Below are 25,571 nucleotides of genomic sequence, written 5' to 3' on the forward strand. Positions count from 1 at the left end.
ACCCCCTACCTCTCTACACGAGCAGTCCCTTCCTAGAGGGCTGATAGTTAATGGATAATAAAGTATGTGAGCCACTGGGAGGAAGGCAGATCTCTGTATGTTCGAGGCCAGCCTGGCCTGCAGGAGAGTTCCAGGACAGCCAGGGCTACACTGAGAAACACTGTTTCAAAGAAATGGAAAGAGTGTGAGCCACCACCCAGCTACAGGAGAGAGCTTAAACTGTACCGCACATAGATTATGGCAACAAAGTAAATGAGTCTTACCCATAAAAGGGGGTATGGTGTGGCCTCAATCTTAGTCTCCTAAGAGACTTCTAGTGAGACTTCTAATTCCAGATAAAAGCTAAAATAGGGAAGACAACAGAACAACCAGATTGGGGAGGGATTATACAAAGAAATGAATTTCAGTGTGACAGACAGGCAGAAAGGAATCAGAATGAAGAACTTAAGCCCAGGCTTAGGGCAATTAGAGAAAGAAAAAATAGTTGTATGTATTCCCTTAGGTTTTCTGAATTGTCTGGCGATCCTATATTAAATTTCTACAGTTGAAGAAAAGCCTCAGTGTGCAGGTGTCTGGGTGCCTATGCTTGGCTTTGAGAAGTTCTTGGATCAGCTTACCTAGGAAAAGGAAACATTTGAATTGATGGTTATCCTTGCACTCCTAATATTTTGACAACATCAGTTCCCACTCACCTAGGAGAATGTAAAATGTTTGTTTCGTTTCTTGGAGACTCTCAAAATCTAAAATACAGCCATATTCCAGGTTTGGGGATGCGGGGGAGGGCGGGCAGCGAGAAACCCTGACCTCTAGCTGCGTGTTGTGGCACATGTCTTCAATCCAGCACTCAGGAGGCAGAGGTAGGTGGATCTTTGTGAGTTCGAGGCCAGCCTGGTCAAAAATCAAGTCTAGGCCAGCCAGAGCTATTACACAGAGAAACCCTGTCTTGAAAAACCTAAAAAATATTTTTTTTAAAAAACCTGGCCTGTTTATTTTAAAAGTACATAGAGAAAATACAGTCTTCATTCACTCCAAAATAAATATGAGATGGGGGGAGAAATATATATCTTTTGCTGTTTTTTGTTTTGTAACAGGATATCACTATGTTGTTCTGACTGTTCTGGAACTTGCAGTGTAGACTGGGATGGCTTTGAACTCAGAAATCTGCCTGCCTCTGCCTCCCAAGTGCTGGGATTAAAGCACCACCACACCCAGTGTGTAATTGATTTTTAAGGAAATGTCTAGTGGTGCTTTGCTATTATTTTTTCTTTCTTTTAACCAATTTTCTCTAAACGGTATAGTCAGTATAACAAGCGAACAAACTGAAATGTCTGTGGAGTTTACTGGGCACAGGAGGATTAGTTTGTCCCCTTTCCCTTCTCTCTCCCTGTCTTGTTTTTTAAAAATGTCTTGGAGTTGCAGCTCTCTTGTGCCCCACCTCCTTTCGAGTTACACTCTAGGTAGAAGAGCTCTTCACAACGGTGGTTCTGCATCTTTAAATGTAGACTCTCTGAGTTAACACTACATAGTGTAGCAGTGTAGACTCCCAAGAGAGTCTGCACTCCTTTCCATGGATGGTATCTTTTCAGAGACAGATCTTACGAGTACTCATTGAAAAAATGGTAATAGCCGTCACTTTCCATTACACTCAAATATTAATACTTAACACATCTGTTGTTTTTATAAAGAAAGAACTGATGGCCAGGCGTGGGGATATAATCTCAACCCTTGGGAGTTGGAAGGAGGGGGATCAGGAGTTTGAGGCCGCTATAAGCTACAGAGTGAGGTTCTTGTCTCTTAAAATAGCAACAGAAAGCAAAGCAAAGATCACTGTAAATACTTGAGAGAATGCTATGTTCTGGTCCCCTTTTTTGTGGTATAAATAGCAGTATTTGTAGCGTTGTGTCTCTCCCTGCTGTTTAGAATCTGGGTGACCTGGCTGTGCAGCCTTTCTCGGCTTCTGTCCTGTACATGGGGTTGGTGCTTAACTCAGAGCTGTCTGGTACAGAGAAAAGCACTCCACCAAGTGTCAGGACTCTAAGGCAAAAGGTGGCTTGAGGCCAGGATTTAGTAAGCCTTCTTGGAAGGAAGGAAGGCTATATTAAACAGCATGCTTATGTGGAGACATGAATTACAAAAAAAGAAAATGCATTGCTTTCTAAGTAAAATTAAACTTTTTCCCATGACATTTCTAAATTTAGAATTTTTTTTTCTTGTTTATACTTTAGTATTACATACGTCATATTTAACAATGTCCCTAAATGTTTTTTTATTCAATGCTTTACAAAATTATGGAATGGAAATTTTAAAAATTACTGAGAATTTGTGATCTAAATCTGCTTGTGTGGCTGTTTATTAAGTGGCTACAGTGTCAGTCTGTTGCCAGTACTAAGGATCCACGGATAAATAGACCTTACCTAAGTGATATATGCAGTGAATAGCCAACTCACTGTTGAGAAGTATGAAGTAAAATAGCACAGTTTTAAAAAGCATACTGAGTGGGAGTTTTTTTGTTTGTTTGTTTTGTTTTGTTTTGTTTTGTTTTTGTTTTAATGATACTGTTGAGTTTGGCACTAATTAAGAGAAACTGTCAAATACTGGTGCAAACTGATAAAATCTTCCTGGAAGACAGCTTGACAGTAAGTATCCCTTTACCCTCCACTGTAGGAATTTGCCCTAGTATATGTTTTTAGTTAAATAACTGTTTTTATTATACATTATCATTATTAGAGAGCATACTTGGCCTCTATCGTGTCTTCGTTTATTTATAGTCTGGTGCATCACTCCATAGTTTTACAATTAGGTTAAAAGCCAAGTAAAGAGACTGGAGATAGCTCGGTTGGCTGAGTACTTTGCAAAGCATGCACAGAGCCATGGGTTCAGTCCCCAGTGCTGCATAAGGGGTAGGGTCAGGGAGGCAGGAGGACCAAGATCTACATGATGAGTTTGGGGCCACCTTGAACTATATGAGACCCTGTCTCAAAAACCCAAAAGTGTCCAGGAGTCACGCTCTTGGGTGTTTGTCATTGGCTGTACCACTTAACAGTGCAATGATAAGAGGCCTGGGGGTTCAGCATTATTTCTCTGGCCTTAGGGAATCACTCCTTTCTGGGCCATGTTGCTGTTATTTGACTTCTAGTTCTTCCTAGTTTCTGTTTCTCCACAAAAGCTTCCAATGCTGTTACAGTGTTCATTCAGGAGGTGGTGCTTCTGGTTTATCTGGTAGAAACTCTCAGAGCTAAAAAGGCAGAGTCATCTGTAGGAACAAATTTGTCTTCTATAAAATATATCCAGAAACCTCAAATCCCTAACAAATGAAATTTTCACAGCACATTATTGCAGTAGAAAATTAAGCATGTGCTTAACAAAATAGGAGCCAAGTTTTTTCTGGTTAGCAAGAACATTATGCACTATGAAAAAGTATGCTACCAGCCACTTATTCTCCCCTAACGCATGTTGTTTTCACACAGCAAAATGCTAATCATCTGGAATCCACCATAGGATTCCAGAATATAAAGATCCTAAGTCCTCAATCACTCCTTAGCCTTCAGAAGATAAACCTGTATGAATTCTTAGTCCCAATTCATACTTTGTCCTTGTTAACTTTTTCACGGTACAGTATATTTGTAAAGCCTCCTCTTACAATGGAAATTAAGTGGTCTGAATTAAATGGACTTTTTCTTCCTTGTTCCTTTGGTGTACTTATATTTGTTTCTCTTCCCTCATTAATAAGTGCAGACTCTGATAGCAGGTATGCATTACTCATTAACAGTCATATAATATTTTTTAAAATATTTTTAGGAGAGAATTCAGAGCCTGAAGCAGAGTATTGACTTCATGTCAGACTTGCAGAAAACTCGGAAGCAGAAAGATAGAACAGATGCCTCTCAAAGTGGGGAGGACAGTGGCTGCTGGCAGCGAGCGAGGGAAGACTCTGGAGATGCCGAGACACAAGCCTTCAAAAGCCCCACAAAGGACAATAAAAAGTAATACATTTGGGGCTGGAGGGATGGCTCAGAGGTTAAGAGCACTGACTGCTCTTCCAGAGGTCCTGAGTTCAGTCCCCAGCAACCACATGGTGGCTCACAACCATCTATAATGAGACCTGGTGCCCTCTTCTGGCCTGCAGGTGTACATGCAGAGCAATATGTACATAATAAATAAATCTTTTTTTTTTTTTAAAGTAATACATTTGGCAATACAAACGTTTGTTTGTTTGTTTAGCAAGACAGGAGTATTAAGTCAAGTTTGACTTGGGAAAACCAAGTACCCATACATCCATACTGCCTTTCTTGATGTAAAAGTGCATTTTAGTAGTCTGATACCCATCTTGTCATATACAGCACTGTATGAAATTGACCGAACAGCTCATAGAACAATTCCAAATAAATGTTTTTACTAGTTTTAAGACAGAAAATTAAGGCATTATAGTGTCAAGGAGTTCGGTTCCATAAGTGTTTTATATAACTTAATTGCATAGAAACTTAGGGGTTCCTAAGTGGATGGGTTGACACTGAGGTGTCACATTTTCAACCGAAGAGCTGCTGTTAGTTCTCTGGCATGGCTACCCACTCACACCACTAATTACTGAGTACTTCTTTGCCAGCCATACTGGAAAGTTAGAATTAGCATTTTGGGTCTTTGCTCTCATAATGCAAAGAAAGTTTAACTTAAATTTTAGACTTCCTCTTCAAAATAGTATTTGCATTAAAATTTACTTTCAAGACTGTACCCAGAAAAAAATGTGTAAGGCAAGTACCACTAGTACCCGTTGCCAGGTTGCTGGGGAGTAACACTGGTGACCGTAGGACAAGTGTCTCTACTTCCTGTGTTCATCTTTGGGGTGCCTTTTAATATTTTTCATTTTACTTAATTAGATACTTCTTTTTAACTTTGTGTTAACATGTGTCTCAGGAAAGACAAAGATGTGCTTGAAGACAAATGGAGAAGCAGCAACTCAGAAAGGGAGCACGAGCAGATTGAGCGCGTTGTCCAAGAGTCGGGGGGCAAGCTGACACGGCGACCAGCAAACAGTCAGGTGAAGGCCACCTTCTCTCCACCCTCAGACCAGTAGCTTTTTGATGTCTTGTGTCCATGTCATTGTACCTGCCGTAGAACTGCCATCACTAAGTCATTACCCAGTTGTCTCAGCCCCTCATAATGCTGGAATTACAGGTGTGCACCTCCATGCCTGGCAGCAGACTTTATCCTAACTTAGATTCTGGTCTTTTGAACTTACACTGTATTGATTATATTGGTTTTACAACCAGGTAGATTCATACATGGCTTCACCTTCCCACCTTCCAACCCCCAGCAGTTTGTGCACCTGTGGTAGTTTTGATCGGTTTTTGTTTATAGTTTGGGAGAACTAATGGCCCACACAGCTTCTCAAAATTAGATTTTCTCAGCTTCCATTTCTCTAGCCTATCAGTACCTTGTAGACATAGCTCTGAAGATGAGGGTTCTGAATTTAATGATGATAGCCTAGGGTGTTCCGTTTGATGGCTAGTGTTCTCTCTATATAGAATGTGTTAAACTTTATTCCACTGCTACTTCGGTCATTTCAGTGTGAATTTGAAAGAAGAAAACCAGATGGAACAACAACGTTGGGACTTCTCCATCCTGTGGATCCCATTGTAGGAGGTAGGATCTCAGTTTCCGACTCTGTGAACCTGGTACTGTTTGCAAAGGACAGTAAAACGTGCATGTTGGTCAGACTTTGCTTTTGACAGGATACAGGTCACAGGAAAAAGGACTCATTATTACTTGGGTACACATTTTGAGAGGATTCTGTCCAGAATTCTTGGCTCCATTGATGCTGAGCTTCTGCTGAGGTAGAAGAGGTGGTTGGAGCATGCAGTAGCAGTTACTCCCCTTATGGGGGTACAGGAGGGCAAGGACAAGACCCTGCCAAGAACTTGACCGCCAGTGACCTACTTCATTTTCTAGAACTTCCCAGAGTAGATGTGTGCAGCCTTTCAGTACAGCCTTTTTGAGCAGCACTTCATGTCCAAACCATTAACACAACATTCACGTTTAAAGCAACCTGAAAACTAATAAATCCAACTCTTAACCACTGAGAACAAGTCTGGGTGCTGTATGTTTTGTGCTAACAACTAGCTTAGCTTCTGCCTAGATTAATTTGTTTAGTAGATAATGCATTTTTATACTATCATGAGAATGTAGTAGGAACACAGAAGTGGATACTAACAGAATTCCTACATTTAGGAAGTGATGTCCAGTAGTCATTCTTTGCTGTGGGTAAATCACTGTCTTTGGAGCCGAACGTAAGTTACACAAGGCATATGAAAGGAAGCAAATGAGAAAAGTCCCTTACTCTAACACCCTGTGGGGTAGAAGAGTAAAGACACCTGAAACATCACAGGAAACGATGAGGGCCATGAGATGAGTACTCCCTAAACGGCTGTCTGCAATCCTTAAGTGCCCTAGCCAAGTAGCTCGGCCATAATTGTGTCTAAGACAAGGTGTGGCTGCCTAGGATTTGATAGAAAGGGAGGGCTTCCTAAAGGAGATGATATTTAGGGTCATGTCATAAGTGAACTAAGGAGAGGCAGGTGGATCCCTGTGAGTTCGAGGCCAGCCTGGTCTTCAAAGTGGGTCCAGGACAGCCAAGGCTACACAGAGAAACCCTGTCTCGGGAAAACAACAACAACAACAACAACAAAATAAAACAAAAGAAAGCGTGAGCTAAGGGATTCAGGGATAGCAGTGGAAGAGCTTGATGCGTTCTGAAACCGAAAGGGTAAGCCTATATTCAGTGACCAGTAATAGGACTAGCTCAGTTGATAAGACTGCTGGCCAGGCAAGAGCAAAGCCATGCCCAGCACCATAGAAACTAGGTCTCATCCCAGCATGTGGAATACAGAGGCAGAAAAGCCAACCTGGCCTATGTGAGATCCTGTCTCAAAAAGCCTCAGCTTTCTTCATGTTGGGGTTTAGGTGCATGACACTCTGTTGAGGCTACTTTTAATAAAAATTTATTTGTGAGTGACGTGTGGCATGATAATAAAGAATTCAACAAGGCAGTGCAGTATAATGAAGAGGACCAGGTTTATGTTCTGAGCCACATTCCTTTCCAACTTCACATTTTCTTAGCTTAAAAACTGGATAGAGTGACAGGTGATGTGGCACACACACCTTTAATCCCAGCACTCAGGAGGAGGCAGAGGTAGGCGGATCCCTTGAGTTTGAGGCTAGCTTGGTCTACAGAGAATTTCAGGACAGCCAGGGCTCCACAGAGAAACCATCTTGAAAAACAAAACAAACAAACAAAATGAACAGAGTAAAATCTGCCCAACCTCCTTCACATCGAATAGATAAAGTGACATCTCTGCCTCACTGCCATGTGTGCCTCTGTCATTGTGCTGAGTTTTCTGCCGTAGAGCCAGGCTACTGCCCTGTAAGACTGGGGATGACAACTGGAAGACTGCAGTCTGGAGTGAATACCCTGCAGGGCTTCAAAGAGGATAAAAGGAACCGAGTAACCCCAGGTGAGGCCCCCACCTGTTTCAGGGAAGTGGGGAAAGAAAGGGAAATTATTATTCATGGCTTCATTTGCTAGGTCTTGGTGGTATTTTTACAATAGCAATTCATTGTCAGCGTCTAAGACACTGGAAAATTGGTTGTTAGTATTCAGAGTTTCTTCCTCCCTTCTCTGTAGTAGTAATTCCCTTGTGTAGATGCTCTTTGGTGCAGGTGTCTCTCTCTTTCCAGCTTCAACAGTACTCATTCAACAGGTCAGAAATAGGACAGAAAGACAATATCCCTTAAACAGTACAGTATAAAACACTTACACTGGATTCTGTAAGTTGCCCAAATATAATTTGGTATGTGATGAGGACATCTGTGGGAGTAGAGGCTCCAGTCAGTCCCCAAGTATACTGAGGGATGACTGTACCTACTGGGAGTGTCTTAGATTTATTTATATACAGGGCAGTGAAATTAGAAGGTATTATCTTTTAATAAAATCAAAAGGTACATTGACAGTTTTAAACGCTACCATAGCATTTAAATTTTTTTGACAGTGTTATACTTGAATTATGGACCCTATAGTTCTTATGCCCCACATTATGACTCTACATTTGCCAATATCAGCAAAGATGATTCTGATTTAATCTATTCAACATATGGGGAAGACTCTGACCTTCCAAACAATTTCAGGTAAGCCCCCACTTAATACTCTGAACATGCTTTTTCCTGAAATATTAATGTATAATGTGTGATTCATAGGTAGACTTACAAAGTTATGTAAATGATAGAAAATGTGTTTAATAGTCTTTTAGAGGACATATCTTCCTGGTATTGGCCTTTGTAGTACTTTAATAGAAATATCTTTATTTTGTAGATTTATTTTATTTTTTATTACTGTTACTATTATTATATGTATGAGTGCTTTGCCTGTATGCCCCACATATACCAGCCTGGTGCTAGAGTTGGTCAGAAAAGGGTATTGGATCCCCTGGGACTGCAGTTACAGACAGTTGTCAGCTATGTTGTAGGTCAAATCCAGGTTCTCAAATGCTCTTAACTACTGACCCAATTCTCCGAGCTCAGAAATGTTTCTGAGCTGGATTCTACAAGTTGCCTAAATATAATTTGATATGTGATGAGGACATCTGTGGGAGTAGAGGCTCCGGTCAGTCCCCAAGTATACTGAGGGATGGGCAGAGGGAGATGTGTTTATTTGGTTTGTTTGGAGGTTGGAATTTTTTGTTTGTTTTGTTTTGTTTGAGATAGAGCTTCTTTGTGTAGCTTTGGCTATCCTGGAACTCTGTAGACCAGGCTGGCCTCAAACTCTGCCTCCTGAGTACTGGGATTACAGGTGTGCTCCACCACTGCTGGCTACAGAGATACCTTTTTAAAGATGTTTCTGTTACTGAAGTTCAGGAGCTTCTTACATTAGAAACTGCTTTCCTATAAAACCTTACATGTCAGTTATGTTTCAGACGTGATCAGTTTAAGAACCACAAAGCACTACCCCTAAGCCATTCAGGACAGCTTGACTGTCCTGTGCCAGCCAAACCATTGTAGTTACTCCCTCTTCAGGATGCTCAGTGCTTTGTTTCTGATCAGTTTAATGAGATACTGTTCCAGTTCACCAGGACCGTGGCCCAGGATGGGCCTTTGAACCTACATTTTCTTTTCTCGACACTAGTAACTTGTTCAAGAATTTAGTCCAGTAGATTAACCAGTGCCCTGGTTTGGGGTCTTGTTGTTGCTTTGGGGTTTGTTTATTTATATTTGGCAGGGGCACATTTAACTCCAATCATTCACATGTTAGTGTGTGTGATTGTGTTGTTTCCAGACAGGATCCCTAAGTTAGGACTGACTATGGTTTCAGATTGAGCAATTCTTATTCTTAGACTCCACAGAACGGGACACATTCCTTCTAGATTCCTCACTGTGGCAATCCTCAAATCAGCAGTGGGTGCCCACTGTGTACCAGACATTCTTCCATAACAGAACCCTGTTCTCCTGTCAGATAGTGACAGAGCTTTGGAGCAGGACAAAGGCTCAGGGAAAGGTAATGCTACATCAGCAAAGTGACAGGAGAGGGAACTGGCAGTGCTCCTCTATGAAGGAAGGACATCCTGGCTCTGAAGGAGCTAAGCAAGGGACCTGAAGTGACAGCTTGCCTGACCCAGTATCAGGAGGAGCTTTAAGGAACGGAACAGGTGGAGAGGAAAGCAGCGCTCACCAGAGTCACTGTGGGAGGACTAGGGGTACTTGGTTGGTCGGTGGCACAAATCTGGCCTGTGATTCTGAATTGACCACTCTGGCAGCTATACAAAGTTGGGCTGCTAGGGCAGAAACCAGGACATGAGCAGTAGACCAGGGACATAGCCATTGTGGTGCCAAGGGTTGGTAATTAGTAGGTTGCTGGCTTTTAACTGGAGGGTAAGAGAAGCCGGGATAATACCAGGGTTTTCAGACTTGCAGTTTTCTGAAAGGGGGATGGTTTTAGAACACTTGGGGAAAGTAGCTGACATTTCAATTTGGGGTATTTTAAGCTTGTGATACCTGTTTATGGAGGGTTTGATATATATATGAAAATCCTGAGGTGAGTGAGGTTATTAAGGGGAATGAGGCCCCATTGCTGACATCTTTGTTTTCTTCAGAAGATCCTTAGGAACATTTCAGTTTTGCTGCTTTTTTGTTTTGTTTCGTTAATTTTCTCATGATGGTAAGTATACAGGTGCAACGTTGTTTCTGAACAGAACATTTTCTTTATAAACCCAGGGCATCTGATGGGAAAAATTGGCTGTGGTAGACACTAAGCCATGGAGACTTTCTATATGTAAGTGATTTTCCCAACTCTTTTTTTTTTTTCCAGCATCTCTGAGTTTTTGGCCACATGCCAAGATTACCCGTATGTTATGGCAGATAGTTTATTGGATGTTCTAACAAAAGGAGGGCATTCCAGGAGCCTACAGGACTTGGACATGGTAAGCACGCTGCTCAAGAAACAGGCAGTTTATAAGCGGCTTTGAAGTGCTAGACATTCAGGGGAGGATTAGCCAGTGTGACAGCTAAACTCCGTTCCGTGGAAGGATGGCCTGCCATGGGTGGAGGACAGAACGGAAAGGACTAACAGTGTCTGCCAGTGTCTGGGAGAGCTGGAACATGACCATTCTCTGCTAATTTGGGTAAGACTCAGAAGTCAGCAAGTGGTGTGCAGCCTCATGAAATGAAGTGGAGTCTTGCTGCTGAGCTGGGAACTAAGTTGGCTGACAGGATGGGGAGTGTGGCTTTCCTCATAGTGCATAATAGCAACACACTGGGAGCCTCAGAAAGGAAATGCTTCTCTGTTGCATCTTTTGTCAGTAAGTGTGAGCTCCCTAGTTCAGCTCAAAACAATTTACACTCGGAGCTTAGAACCAGGAGAGGGATGCTGATGGCTAGAACATTCTGGTCACCAAGTTAGAGGAGTCTTGGAAGTCATCATTTTTTTTAAATTACATTTATTGTTTTATGTATATGAATGTGTTTTGCCTGCCTGCGTGCATGTACACCACGTGCACGTCTGTTGGATCCCCTGGAACTGGAGTGGCAAATGGTTGTGAGCTGCCATGTGGGTGCTGGTGATCAGACCCAAGCCTTCTGCAAGAACAAATGCTCTTAGCCCTGAAGTCATCACTTTTCATGATGGCTATGACCTCACTACTTTATCCCCTGTTTGCAACTACACAGGTGGTGATAGTTGCTTGGGTGACTTAGCAAGTTCTGTCAGTGTCTCCTGCTTCAGAATCCTACCACATGAGCTGCTTTCCCTCTTGAACGTGAAAGATAGGAGGAACTTTTTCATCTGTTCAAAAACAAGTGTACTTCATCCTTCCCTCAGCTAATTGGAATTAGTAGTTAAAATCAAATTACTTTTATTTGGTGTCTATAGTAATACATTTAAAATACGGTCTTTCTGCCCTTTGATCCAGTAGTTTCTCCTCTCAGAGTTTATTCTAGATAGTAAGATGAGAGTTACACATATAAAGGCTATATGGCTTACAACTTTGAGAAATTGGAAATGGGATGAATCAGAGTATAAACCTTCAAAAAGATAAGTTTTATTGATGTCCATGATGTGTTCCCCCACCTCACCCCCAGGACAGGGTTTCTCCGGGTAACAGTCCTGGTTGTCTTAGAACTCACTGTGTAGAGTACGCTGTCCTCAAACTCCAAGAGATCCACCGGCTTCTGCTTCCTGAGTGCTGAGATTAAAGGTGTGCTCCACCACCAGGCTAGATGTGTTCCTTTTTATGTGTGAATTACACTAATACGCACACAATCATGGGGAGTCATCTACATTCTGTGGCATGTGTATATTTTACAGTAAGCCTCTACTATCAGATAATATTGCTTCCTGTAATGCCTATTTGTCTCTAAAATTATTCCTGTATCTCCTTGTCAGAGACGCAGTGTTTAAAAGACTATATTTAGGTATTTATATACTATTACCAAATATCTTAATATATAATAGTATTCTTTTAAAAAGAATTTTTTGAGACAGGATCTATGCAGCCCAAGCTCCTCAGACGCGTGGTACTTCCACTTCCGCCTCCAGCTGCTAGTTACTAGGCATATACTGCCACACTTGGCTATGTGTAATCAGGCATGAATCTTAGCATCACTAGCCACTCACAAAGACTCAAAATGCTAATAATCACATTAATTAATTTGGGCTTAAAAATATATTCTTGGGGCTGGAGAGATAGCCCAGCAGTTAAGAGTACTGACTGTTCTCCCAGAGGACTCGGGTTCAATTCCCAGTACCCACATGCTAGCTCACAACTATCTGTAACTACAGCTCCAAGCGATTCAACACTTCACTGTGACATACATGCAGGCAACACATCAATGCACATAAAATTAAAATAAGTTGTTTAAAATACATATATTCTTATTTTCCACAATACTTGTTTTTTCTTGGCAACAATGTTTTCTATTTACTTTGATATTTGCGTATATTCTGTTTGTTTAAAAACTTTTTACTTTATCCATATAGTCATCACCTGAAGATGAAGGCCAGACCAGAGGGGTGGACACAGCAAGAGAAGCAGAGGTACTTACATTTTATCCTTTAAATGGAGAATAAGTTTAAGAGACCTAAATGATTAAGCTTTATCTATTTTAAGATGACAGTACTACTTGGGGCTGGTGAGATGGCTCAGCAGGTAAGATACTTTGTCACCCAAGCCTGGGGACACAGTTTAGTCCTTAAGAAAAAGAGAACTGACTCCACAGAAATTCTCCTTTGAACTCCCAAACACCATACTGCTATGGCATGTGTATTGTGAATACATACACATACACACACACAAATGATTGATTGGTTGGTTGGTTGATCTTAGTTTTTCAGGACAGGGTTTCCCTGTGTTATCTTGGCAGTCCTAGACTCGCTTTGTAGACCAGGCTGGTCTTGAACTCAAAAAATGATCATTTTTATAACTTTGGGGGGCAGGGATAAGACAGTGTTTCTCTCTGTAGCCTTGGCTGTCCTGAACTTTCTTTGTAGACCAGGCTGGCCTGGAACTCACAGAAATCTAACTACCTCTGTTTCCTGAGTGCTGTGATTACACCACACCCAGCTGATTATTTTTATTAAAAAAATATATTAATTGGGTATCATCTGGAGTAAGATAAGTAATTTGGGGAATATATAAGTAGCTCGTGTAGTAGACAAGAATTTAAAGAAAGAAACCCAAAGCCATTACCACAGGGTAACTGCCCAGCATGCACACTCAAGGTTGTTTTCAGGAGCAAGAACAAGCCTGGCAAGATGAAGACAGTCGCTCTCCCAGCAGGCAGGGCATATGCTCAGTGAGCTCAGAAAGCAGGTGACCAGGGCTCCCAAAAAGAGGAAGACAGATGGTGAGACTGTGTAGGTAGAAACCCAGTGATGAGTCCCTGTGCAGTGTTAAAAGGCTGAAATGTTTCTTAGAAGGCAAAAGGTAGGCTACTGTAATAAATTATGAAGAGAGGGACCATTCAAAAACTGTAGGACTTGCTGGGTGTAGTGACATGTGCCTTTCCCCCCACCCCACCCCCGCAAGACAGGGTTTCTTTCTGTAATAGTCCTGGAACTCTTTGTAGACCAGGCTGGCCTCAGAGTGATCCCGTTGCCTCTGCCTCCTGAGTGCTGGGATTAAAGGCGTGCACTAACTCCACGCCAGGCATGACACATGCCTCTACTGTTAGCATTCAGGAGACAAAGGGGAGTGGATCTCTGTGAGTGTAAGGACAGCCTCGTCTACATGGCAAGTAGATATAGAGTGACCCTGGTTTGTTTGTTTATTATTGTTGTTGTTTGGGTTGCATTGGATTGGTTTTTTGAGACAGGGTTTCTCTGTGTTGCCCTGCCTGTCCTGGAACTCACTCTGTAGACCAGGCTGACATCGAACTCACAGAGATTCACCTGCCTCTGCCTCCCAAATGCTGGGCTTAGATTCACCTGCCTCTGCCTCCCAAATGCTGGGCTTAAAGGCCTGTGCCACCACACTTGGCTGTTGTTTGTGTAAGAAAAAGGCTGTGGGACTTGTCGTAAGCAAATAAATAAATAAATAGCTTGGCCTTTTAACTAACATACAAGAATCTAAACTCAGGAAATACACCAAAAGAAAAGGTTACTCAGTAATACAAAAGAGAGACATAATAAAAAAATTGACAAGACCTGGTGGGTTGGGGTAGGTGATAGCATTGTTAGCTCATGTAGGACTTTCAGGGAAAAGGACCCTACCTTTGAGAGAAAAGGTCCAGAGAGATTGACAAGTGTATTTGGGACTTTACTGGAGGTGTGGGCCTAGAAGTCCAAAGTCTGGGCTATGGTGGGAATCTGACATGTATGATACAAAATTAATTTTATTCAGCCATACAGTGATATTCTCCAAGGAGAGCATGGAAGATCTTGAAGGCTAGAACCTTGGAGATGTCCAAAGTTGAATGGGCATGAACCCTCTGAAAGGATGGTTAGCAGAGATGGAGCCGCTTTAGCAAGATGAGTCCAGTGAAGGGCTCTTGGAAGTATCAGTCATAACCTTGACCAGGGCGATCTCGGTAAAATGGTAGAGGCAAAGGGTAGACCGCAGTGACTCACACAGCTTGAGGGCCCTGGGTCATATAGGGATGTTTAAGAAAGGACAGACTCAAGCCAAGCTTTAACTGAAGGAAGGGAAAATTGTGATGTGAGGTCCTGATAAAGTAGGTGGTATTTAGATAGCCATGCCATCTTAGGGAGAGAGAATCCCAGCAACAACTTGTGTTTGGTCAAAGAATGGGAAAGGAACTCAGATAAGAAAAACGCTGTTGAGTAGTGTTGTAAGGGTCTAGCTGCAAAGGTGAATCACAAGTACACACTTTGTGCCCTGCACACTCTTCAGCCATGTGTAGACAGACGGTGCTGTCAACACCCAAGTAAAATTGGAACCATGAACTTTGGGTTACTTGTTAATTGGGTGATGCATTTCTTAAAAGTTGTGTTGAAGTTACGGAAACTCTGAGTCTTATGTTTCCAGAAATAAAACTCTTAAGACTTTGTTCTCTCGTGCAGGACTGATGACCTAGCAAGTGGCAAGTGTAGAGACTGGGCTGGAACAGTCACCTCTGAAACAGGCATTGCCATAGTCACCGAAAGCAACAGTTTAGACAGTGACAGGCGCTTAGTACTTGTCTTCAGAATGGTTGAATATGAGTCAAATGATGCAAATTGCATAAGCTGTCATGTCATTACAGAGAAGTGTGGATTTATGGACGCTTTTTTTGGCCAAGATCTGAGAACAGCATTTTAAAAGAGTTCTTGGAAGACATAACCAAAATTATGACTGTAAGGTGACTAGGTGGAATAACTTTGCTTGTAAGCAAAAGCTATCATACTCATTTTTACTTGGCACTGTCATGGTTTAGCAAACTCAAATAATTAACTTTTTTTCCTTTTGAAGCAGAATACACAAATAGAGCCAACAGGTCGTTTGGAGTCCAGCAGTCAGGACAGGCTCACAGCACTGCAAGCAGTAACAAACTTTGGTGCTCCAGCTGAAGTCTTTGACTCTGAAGGTGAGTGTCTGAGACCACAGGTCGCTGGAAACTGCTCAACACAGGCAGTTAGACTTGCTGCCATGTCAACTCATTAACCTAACGTCTACTACAGGAAGATTCGGCCAACTAGGTTCAGAGAGTAGTAGAGCTCAGCTGTACTGTTGGCCTCAATTAGAGTCTAAGCTAACTATAACAAAGCCTAGAACCACAGATCAGACACGGGTTGCCTTTGTTTTCTTCAATCTCTTTTTCTTACCACACAGAGGCTGAGGTTTTCCAGAGGAAGCTTGATGAGACTACAAGATTGCTCAGGGAGCTCCAAGAGGCACAGAATGAGCGGCTGAGCACCAGGCCTCCTCCCAATATGATCTGTCTCTTGGGTCCTTCTTACAGAGAAATATACCTTGGTATGTTTGTCTCAGTGACGGGAGGTAGAGCAGGGCTGGGTGCATGAAAGAAAGGCTTCCAGCAAATGACAGTACTATAATGTAACTACAGTGAACACACCATGAATGCAGCATTTCTGCATTGATACATTTATAGTTCTTTAGGGGTTTATCAGGGGCTAGGCATATGGCTTAGTCAGCAAAGTGTTCGCCATGACAACATGAGGGCCTGAGTTCAGATCCCCAGCACATGAAGGTGTAATGGCATGCATCTCTAGCCTGAGTGAGAGAGGGTGGGAACAGGCAGATCCCTAGAGCTCACTGCCTAGTCTAGCTAATTCAGTGAGAAACCCCATCTTCAAAATTCTTGTCCTTGTGAGGCTGAGGCAGGAGGATTGCTGTGAATATAAGGCCAGCAAAGGCTACATAGCAAGACTCTTTAAGAATAAAATGGTGCTGGGTGGTGGTGGCACACACCTTTAATCCTAGCACTTGAGAGGAAGAGGCAGATGAGTCTCTTGAGTTTAAGAGACCAGCCAGAACAAGTTCCAGGACAGCCAGGGCTACACAGAAAAACTCCGTCTCAAAAAACCAAACATAAAGAAAAAGGGAAATGACTAAGGAACTACTTTGGTCCCTTGAGCTTATCTTCCTGTTTTTCCTAGCTGAACAAGTGACCAATAACCTTAAAGAACTCACACAACAAGTGACTCCAGGTGATGTTGTAAGCATACACGGAGTCCGAAAAGCAATGGGGATTTCTGTTCCTTCCCCCGTCGTGGGAAACAGCTTCGTAGATTTGACACAAGGTAGGTTCCCTATTTCTGTGGGTGGGAGACTTCTGTGAATATTCCTTGAGATAACATTAAGAACCCTTGTCTGGGGGCTGGAGAGATGGCTCAAGAGGTTAAGAGCACCTGCTACTCTTCCAAAGGTCCTGAGTTCAGTTCCCAGCAACCACATAATGGCTCACAACCATCTATGAGATCTGGTGTCCCTTGGGGCGTGCAGGCATACATGCAGGCACAACAATGTATACATCATAGATAAGCAAATAAATCTTTAGAGAGAGAAAGAAACCCTCGTCTGGCTTGATTTTGCTTTATTTAAATTTTGAGATTTTAGCATTACAAAATAATGGGTTTTTATCATGGCATCTTTTAGTTTTCTATCTTGTTTAAAGAATTAATAGATGTGGTACACCTGTCAAAAGCTGCAGTGATGACTTAATGCAAGGCTTCTCCTTAGCTGTGAGTGTGGCATGAAGGGCTGGAGCAGTGCTTCTCCTGGATGCTAGAACAGTGGGACAAAATGCTGAGTGCTGTCTTCTTCCTTCAGAGTGTGAAGAACCTAAGGAGACCAGTGCTGCTGAGTGTGGGCCTGACAGGAGCTGAACTAGACTGGTATTTGATTATATTTTGTACATATTTTTTCATCCTGAACTTGGAGGTGCTTTTCAGAAGATATTAACTATTTGTAAATTGTGTTTTAATTAAGCTTTGGAACAGTTCCTTTTAATGTTCCAGAGATTGGACTTGTATTAGGAAATAAAGCTGAACCTGGGACTGTGAGGCTTGCCAGTGTGTCAGCTGAGTTGCTCCTTGCCTTTCTCTGATTTGGGTCTGAGGTTGGACGCCTAGAACACACACAAGCCTTTTCATGATCCTCTTTCAAAGGAGCAGGTCCTCAAAACAAATTAATTCTTCCACTTTTCACATTTACCACCCCCATAAAAGACATTATAAACAGGTAGTTGTAAAATCTGCCTTCCCAGAGTTCATCTGAACCATTTAAAAAGTAGTCTTGTGAGCAGGCCATCCTGGTGGCCTTGCAGACTGCCACAAACATTGGTCTGGTTTAACTGACAAGACCCAGCTATTTTATTATTGTTGTTGTTACATTATTATCATTAGGTGTGTATTATGTAAATATGGGCACATGGTGCATGTGTAGGGATCAGAGGAAACCGGTTGGTTGGTTTGTTTGAAGCAGGGTTTCTCTGTGTAGCCCTGGCTGTCATAGAACTAGCTCTGTAGACCAGGCTGGCTTCACACTCAGAGGTCTGCCTTTGCCTCTCGAGTCCAAGGAGTAAAGCCATGCAGCACCACTGCCTAGCTCAGGACAGCTTTTAGAAATTGGTTTTCTGCTTCCATTGTGGATTCTATAGATTGAACTCAAGTCACCAGACTTGTCAAAAAATGCTTTTTTACTCTCTAAACCTTCTCACTGGCCCAGGACCCAGCTTTTTAAACATAGTCTGTCCATAGAGATTTTCTAGCATTACACCAGGAAAGTAAACACTCAAGATAATGTTTAAAAAGTGGGCTAGGAGATTCATGGGGTTAAAGTGTGTCTAGTGGATTTTCTTTCCTTTTCTTTTTTCTTCTCTCTTTTTCCCCCCGGTTATTTGAAGCTATAGCAAAAGGATATACCAAATAAGATGAACCAAATCATCCTTTACACACAGTAGTCTAGAGCTTAAAGGAGAGCTTGCTTCTGCTCAGTTTCCCAAAGGCTACCTGTGTCTCTTTGTGCCCCTGAATCCTAGCCTATTTCTAAAATACAAAGGTCAAGTGACCAAGCAGATTAAGTAGGAGAACATCAGATATGTCTCCTTATATCACACATCACTGAGCTGAAAGGAAAAATAATTTTTCTGAATATAACCTGTTTAAATAGCAAGCTGGGTATGGTAGCGCATGCTTATAATTCCCGGTACTTGAGAGGCTTAAACAGAAGGATTGCTATAAGTTTGAGTCCAACTGGGCTACATAATGAGACCCTGCCTCCCATTGCTCAAAACTGCCTATAAGTTCAGTTCCAAAGACTCTCATACCTCTGGCCGCCTCTGTAGGCACTGGCAGATATATCATCTTTCTACAGAGCTTGTCTGCAAAACATCTAGACAGAAAGACAAACCTATTTTCTTGATTTGAAACTAATGATAGGGGCTGGAGATAAGGCTCAGTGCCTGCCCTTCCAAAGGACCTAGGTTCAATTCCCAGCATCCACATGGCAGCTCACAACTGTCTACAACACAGACATACATGTAGACAAAACACCAATGCATATAAACTAAAAATAAATTATTTTTAAGCAATAACAAGGACAGTGAAGTTGGTTTTCTCCAGATACTACAGTGACCCTCTTGTAGACCATTATGCTAATTAAAGAAAAGATCAATTCCTGTATGTTTATATCAAGTCTTTTTAAATTCTGACTTTAGACTCTAAAATATAATTTAGGGGCTGAGGAGTGGAGTCTGTTGATATAATGTTCGGCTAGCATTCATGAAGCCTGGAGTGTGGCCCTCAGGACCATCTAAATTGGCCATGGTGAGCTGCAGGTAGAGGGTGACTCAGTGATTAAAGCTCATGTACAAGCCTGGCAGTCTGAGTCCCCAGAGCCCAAGTAAAAGGATGGATGCAGTAGCATGCATGTCTATAACCTGTACACTCCTATGGGAAGATAGGAGGTGGGGACCAGCGAATCCCTCAAAGTTCATGTAACAACAGAAGTGGGAAACTATCTCAAGGTAGAAGATGAGGACTAACACTCAAGGCTGTCTTCTGATCTCTACACATGCAGGCCACACATCATATAAGCATGTATACACACACACACACACACACACAGTAGCAGCACATGTCTATAATCCTATCACTATAGGAGTAGAGATGGGAAGTTAGGAGCTGAAGGTTTGAGGACATCCTGGGGTACATGAGACCTTGTCTCAAATACGTAATCCATTTTTCACCAGTAGATCTACTTTGCACAAGTCAGCTCCTTAAGACCCAGAAATTTAATTCAAAACACCTTAGGACATTCAGGTTTTCAGTTGTTGGTTGGACATATAAAAAGCCAGGCACTGATGACTTATGAAAATGAAACAAAACAGAGACAAATTATTGATCTATAAGTAGTAAACATATAGAAGAAACCATAGTTATTTGCTTGTACCCATTCACAGTACTGACCTGTTACCCATGAAGTACACAATAATCATCATCTTTGGTCAGGAAGTGTCCTTAAGTGAGCCAGAAGACTTAGGGTGTTACTGTCTAATCAGTGAAGGCTACGAGGGGATCCTGAAACAAATCCTTGACCCATAGAAGGGTTTAAAAAAAAGGGGGGGGGGGTCCTATAAGACACCTGTGAAGAAATGGCTTGGAAATTAAAAAACAGGTATGTATGCTTTAACTTCCAAGTGATTTTTTTTTTGTCAGTTATGCTCTTATGACCTGAACAATAACTTAAAACTACTCCTAGCACACTGCTTCAGTTAAAAATAGAGAACAGTACATAAATGGTAGCCAATTACTTCTAAAGTCAAGCTAGGATTTCTGTTGCTGGAGGGAAAAGTAACTTGAATGTTGCAAGAGTAGAAATGTGTCAGCCTCAGGGAGGTTCAATTTTGCTGTGTCTGAACTGCATTGTGGCCTCAGCAGGAACTTTCCTAACTCCCCAGGGGAGCCTTGCTGGGAAGCCCTGGCCACTACTAGATTCCTTTGTGCAAACAAGAATCAGCCCTTCTTGCTGGGCTGATCAAGCTCCACCGAACACAGCAGAGGCAGACAGGGTCCTCTCTCCCTCCCCTCTGCATCCCCGGCCACTCATCTTTGGACCAAAGTCCCAAGTAAACCTGACTGGTCAGACATCCTGGCTGCAGCACTTACATCATTTGCAGACTCCTGTGTGCATACTTTCCTGTACTTTAGGAGGTTCCTTGGTGACTACTAGCTAAGAATACCATGATGTAGTGAAGTTCTGTGGCAGTGAAGTCATTTCCAAAAAGGAGTAAGATGATTGGTCATCTCACTTTGAATGGTCTGGAGCACAGTAAGACATCATCCTACAAAGCTGAGTGAGAACAGCTTGGCATTTGTTGAGGGGCTCAATTCACAGGCCAGGGTCTTCAGCACATGTTCCTGCCAGGTAAATTGTACTTGAAGCTCCGCAGAGTCAGCTCAGAAGATTGGAGAAAAGGCAGGTGGCACACAGGTTGTCCAAGCCCACACAGGCTTTCCCACAGAAAAAAAGCTGGGCACAGTAGTGCACATCAGTAACTGAAGCACTCGGGAGATGAAACAGGAGGGTTGAAAATATGAAACCAACCTAGGCTGACCCTGTCTCCAAAAAAAATAAATAAAGTGCAGACAAAAAAATTGAAACATTATACCAAATTTCTAGGTTTTTGGCTTCCTGAACCTTATCCCAGAAGACTTGCGTCAAAATGCTTGATTGTCGATCCAAAGCTTTATTGTTTCTTGGTCATCTTGCTGCTTAGAACTCTATTCCTGCAAAAGCCAATCCTATAAACTGACGCTGGACAGAAATCTATTTACTTATAGTCAGGGGGTTAAAAAGAAAATATACTAGAAAGGAGATCTTTGTGTAGCATCTAACAATAGTAAAGATAAAACTCTGACTACAATGACACATCCATTTCAAACATAAGCCAGGAAGGTTAAAAAGTGACAAGTGTCAATTTGAAGGTTTTCCTCTACTGCTTAAGACTACCTGCCAATGTGCACACTAACCTCATTTGCCAGAATGCCTGTGCAGGAGATTAGCATCCCATGATGGGTACTGATGGAAAGAAAGGAGGCTTCACCAGTGCTAGACAGCCTAGCTGAGCCTCCTGTAGCCAGGAGAGGGTTTGTCTCCCTGTATATGCTAGTTACTGGCCACCAGGGCTGATGTCTGTCTTGATGATGTACTAAGATCTCTTCCCCAGCACCCTGGGAACAAACACCGCCAGGAATAAACCAGCCGTCTTGCTAACTTGGAGTTGCACGGGCTTCAGCACAGAGGTTCTGTGTATAACTTAGTAGCTGCTTCAAACAGAATCGGGTCAGAGCCATCCTGTAGTGCAAGTCCAAAGAAGCCACACAGCCATCTGCCGCTGGCACGGGGCAGCAGTCTTGGCTCCCTCAGGGAAGGAGCCTGACCACCAGACTTCTCAGTTCAGTCCCAGTCCTTGAAACTTGGCGGTGTCTGTACACACAAAGTAAGTCCGCAGCTCCCCTTTGCCTTTGACATTGATCAGTCCTCGGCACTCACAAGAATATCCTAGTCCCTGGAGGATGGTGCACGTCTCTTCTGTAACCTAAAATGAAAAAGAGCCCTATCTTCAGAGAGGCAGGGGATGGCTAACAAGCAGTGTGCCTGTTGTCTATTGCTGACAATGATGGCTAGAGTGGGGCTCCTTTGGGGAGGATGTTTTCCCCTGAGTCAGTGCTTCACAGTAGACTTACCTGGATTTTCCCAAGCTCTCCAGTGCTCTCCATGCGGCTGGCAACATTGACTGTGTTTCCCCAGATGTCGTACTGAGGCTTGCGTGCTCCGATCACTCCAGCAATCACAGGCCCATGGTTTATGCCTTAAGATGGTTTACAGTTAGCCATGTATAGTGACACTGAGGGAGCCCGCAGAGGGGTGCAGGTCTGTTCTCTCCAAGCTCTGATGCCCCTGAAGCTGAAGGGCCCAGCTGCTTCTTGTCTGTACTCCAGGACTCACTAGCTCTTCCCTAGTATCTTCTAATTTCCCTTTTTAACAAAAATAAGCAGGCTTTAAGTACCTGCCCTTAAAGCTGGTTGTGACTAGTTAGGTTTAATAAATTTGTCTTATTCTCTATATTTTATTTGCAGCATGATGTGGCCCTGTATTTATATAGTTATTACTGAATTTTCAAAGGTAGAAGGTTTGTGGCTGGCAAGATGGCACATCAGGTAAAGATGCCACCAAGTCTGATGACGTGAGCTGAATTCCCAGAACCCACACAATGCAAAGAGAACCAGCTCCCTATACAGTGTTCTTTGACCTCCTCACTTGTACTGTGGTATGTCACACAGTAAGTGTAATTTTAAATTTTCTAATAAAAAGGCATTAGGGAGTAAGCTCACATGAGGAGCTGAGTTGGATACCCAGCACTCAATGTACAAAGTGTGCTGACACACTTGTAACCCTAAAATTGGGGGTGTGGATACAGGCAAATCTCTTGGGTTCACTTGCCAGCCTAACCTCATTAGCAAGCTCCAGGTCCCAGAGACACAGTAAGAAATAAGGTACTCAGCTCCTGAGGTTGCCCTCTGGCCTCCATACATGCATCCACTCATAAATACACACTCTGCCCCCAAAGGTAACTACATGAGCATATGCAAGGAAGGTCAGTGTTAATGATAATATCAGAAGGTCTGCTGAAGCCTCACAGCAGAGGGCCTGGGGTGCCCTCCAATGAGGGCGTGTGCAAGGCTGAGCTGCCCGTTTGGAGCCCTCACCAACTCGAAGGCGGAAGGAATTGAAGGAGTGCCTGTTGATTCCATCCAGCTTGCTCATCAGGGCCATGCTGAACTCAACCAAGACACCGATGTGCACATGCTGCCGCTCCAGGTCCTGCAGGAAATGGATTGCATCCCCACTCTGCAGCCTTGACTGAGGGCAAGTACATCCCATGGGGATAGGGTTCCTGTTCCCACCAGGGGTCTCCAGGCTGCACTACAAAGGTCAGAGGCCTCCTGACACAGCACCTTTAGAAGGTGATGGGACTGGGGATGGCCTGTAGTTACTTTCACACAGGCCTGGGATACCTGGTTCTCATGTCCTGACGGGGCACTGAGCCCTGCGGCAGCCATGTAGGTGCTACCAATGGTCTTGATCTTCTCCACACCACTGAACTTGGGCTTCAGCAGCAGCTGCAAACCAAACAGAAGCCTAGGAAGTCCTGATGCTAAGAGGAAGGAGCCTCCTTCCCACACACAGTGCAGACAGCTCAGCCATGGCCATCTGAGCTGACGGCTGCAGGTGAGAACACAGCCCCCATCATCATCTCCCGTTCCTTCTCGGGACTCCAATCCTTTAAGAGTAATCAACCCAGCATCAGTTACTTAGAGGTGGATTGGTGGCTCCCACAAAGTTTAGCCCAAACTGACTTCCTGAAATGGTTGACAGCATGTGTGTAGCCTGAGTCAAAATTGTCTGGAAGGACCTAAATCTACATTTTAGTACATGTCCAGTAGAGATTTAATAAAAGTTAGCTTACTTGGGCTGGAGCGGTGGCTCAGAGGTTAAGAACACTGCCTGCTCTTCCAGAGGTCCTGTGTTCGATTCCCAGCAACCACATGGTGGCTCACAACCATCTACAATAAGATGCAGGCAGAACTCTGTAGATATAATAAATAAATCTTTTTTTTTTTTAGTTAGCTTACTCAATAAATAAGTGTGTCTCTTAGTGTTTAATAGAATATAGTTTCCAGCCGAGCCTCACACATAGCTGAGCTTGAATTCTCCCACTGAGCCTCCACCCTGCCCTTGCTAACACACAGGTGGCAAGCTGCACACCCCTATAATGACTAGTCAGGCTGTACCTCATCAAAATCAGCAATGATCTCATTCAACAGGCGAAGGCACTCTAGCCCTTCTTTGTTGACATCGCACTCAGTGTAGAACACTTTGAAATCCGGAACAGATGCAAACATGACACAGACACAGTCATAAGACTGATGGTACCAGTCCTGCAGCAGGGGAGGGGAGAAACAGGACCCTGACTGAGACCACTACCTAGGGGCTCCATCCTGGTGGAGACAGGCACCCCAGGCTGCTTGGCTGTGTGAGCTGTGACAGTGAGTGCAGCTAGGAGATGGCTTTATACTGAGCTGTCACTGGGCCTGTTTTCCTGTCAGAAAGGCTTTGTCATCTGCTCTTCATGGAAGTATAGATGCCTCATCAGTACAGAACATCCAGATGACAGACATCCCAGCATCTCACGACCTGTTTTTCAGGGTAGAAGTTACGGCCAGGGAGGTAAAGCTCCTTGCCCACAGCCCCTGGTGGACCTCTGACTTGACTGCAAGCCTGCCTTTGCACCTAGCACACTCTCAGGGGTACTGCTGAGTAGGCCAGCTTTGCCAACAAGGGCACTCTACCCTTCACACACCTCAGCTGCCTTGTCACCAATGAAATGGGCAGCCACGTGCGCTGGCAGCACATTTTCTAGGAGGAGGCGGTTCACGTTCTCCATCGTTTCAAACTCCTCATGCTCCTTCTTGAACTTCTTCTTCCACAGACAGTCCAAGCGGCAGTAGTAGTCAATCTGCAAACCAGGGAGCTGGTGTCATACCTATCACAGCTTTGACACACCACCCGCCTACCTGCAGTGCTGTCCACCTGCCCAGTCCTGTGCAGAACAAGACCAGCACCTCCACAAAAGGTCCCTGCCATGCTGGTGTCTCAGCCCCAGCCATCTGCAGAGGTTGGGCAAGGAGCCTACAAACCTGTCTGGACAGCAGGATGAGGGTAGCATAGAACAGGACCAGGTAGAAGTTGATCATGGTCTTCAGGTCTCTCTCTAAACATCTGCTGGGGGAGGGTGCAGTCGCCTGAGCCTCCAGAGCAAGGGTGTGGTTGTGCATGCTTTGTTCAGCAGACAGGAGCTGACACGTCCTAAGGGAGTAGGGAGTAAACACTTTACAGATGTGCAAGGAAGAAGCCTCAGCCAGGGACTCTGGGTCACTCTAAAAGGCCCATCTGCTAAATGAGGGTCCAAAGGCAGCCAAGAGCTCCCTCGGGAGGAGCCACAACAGCTACTGTAGACTGGCATGGGGACCTGGCCAGAATATGGCAGGTGGGGCTTTTTCCCCTAAG

The 25,571-nt window shown here is 43.5% G+C and overlaps 2 protein-coding genes across 8 annotated transcripts in view; one reads left to right on the forward strand and one right to left on the reverse strand.

The window, feature by feature from the left end:
* The window catches only part of BRD7 (bromodomain containing 7), a 33,675-nt gene extending 16,175 nt beyond the window's left edge, over positions 1–17,500 (forward strand). Inside the window, exons 7-17 of one of the 2 annotated variants that reach the window (XM_084757158.1) lie at positions 3,799–3,983; positions 4,912–5,035; positions 5,565–5,640; positions 7,401–7,508; positions 8,043–8,178; positions 10,352–10,463; positions 12,518–12,574; positions 15,447–15,561; positions 15,807–15,950; positions 16,595–16,738; positions 17,268–17,500. In XM_084757158.1, the coding sequence (XP_084613284.1) occupies positions 3,799–3,983; positions 4,912–5,035; positions 5,565–5,640; positions 7,401–7,508; positions 8,043–8,178; positions 10,352–10,463; positions 12,518–12,574; positions 15,447–15,561; positions 15,807–15,950; positions 16,595–16,738; positions 17,268–17,323 (1,257 nt within the window). In that variant the 3' untranslated portion in view covers positions 17,324–17,500. The remainder of the gene's footprint in view (positions 1–3,798; positions 3,984–4,911; positions 5,036–5,564; positions 5,641–7,400; positions 7,509–8,042; positions 8,179–10,351; positions 10,464–12,517; positions 12,575–15,446; positions 15,562–15,806; positions 15,951–16,594; positions 16,739–17,267) is intronic. The other variant, XM_084757159.1, reaches the window with a different exon arrangement.
* A 2,213-nt stretch (positions 17,501–19,713) lies between these two features.
* ADCY7 (adenylate cyclase 7) overlaps positions 19,714–25,571 on the reverse strand; it is a 60,321-nt gene continuing 54,463 nt past the window's right edge. For all 6 annotated transcript variants that reach the window (XM_084757145.1, XM_084757144.1, XM_084757148.1 and 3 more), the window contains exons 21-27: positions 25,202–25,370; positions 24,865–25,020; positions 24,296–24,442; positions 23,519–23,623; positions 23,210–23,324; positions 22,187–22,311; positions 19,714–22,038 (exon numbers count right to left, since the gene is read on the reverse strand). In XM_084757145.1, coding sequence (XP_084613271.1) covers positions 21,892–22,038; positions 22,187–22,311; positions 23,210–23,324; positions 23,519–23,623; positions 24,296–24,442; positions 24,865–25,020; positions 25,202–25,370 — 964 coding nt within the window. In that variant the 3' untranslated portion in view covers positions 19,714–21,891. The remainder of the gene's footprint in view (positions 22,039–22,186; positions 22,312–23,209; positions 23,325–23,518; positions 23,624–24,295; positions 24,443–24,864; positions 25,021–25,201; positions 25,371–25,571) is intronic.

The sequence above is a fragment of the Acomys minous genome, assembly GCF_964271855.1.
Source record: "Acomys minous genome assembly, chromosome: 14".
Classification (NCBI taxonomy): Eukaryota; Metazoa; Chordata; class Mammalia; order Rodentia; family Muridae; genus Acomys; species Acomys minous.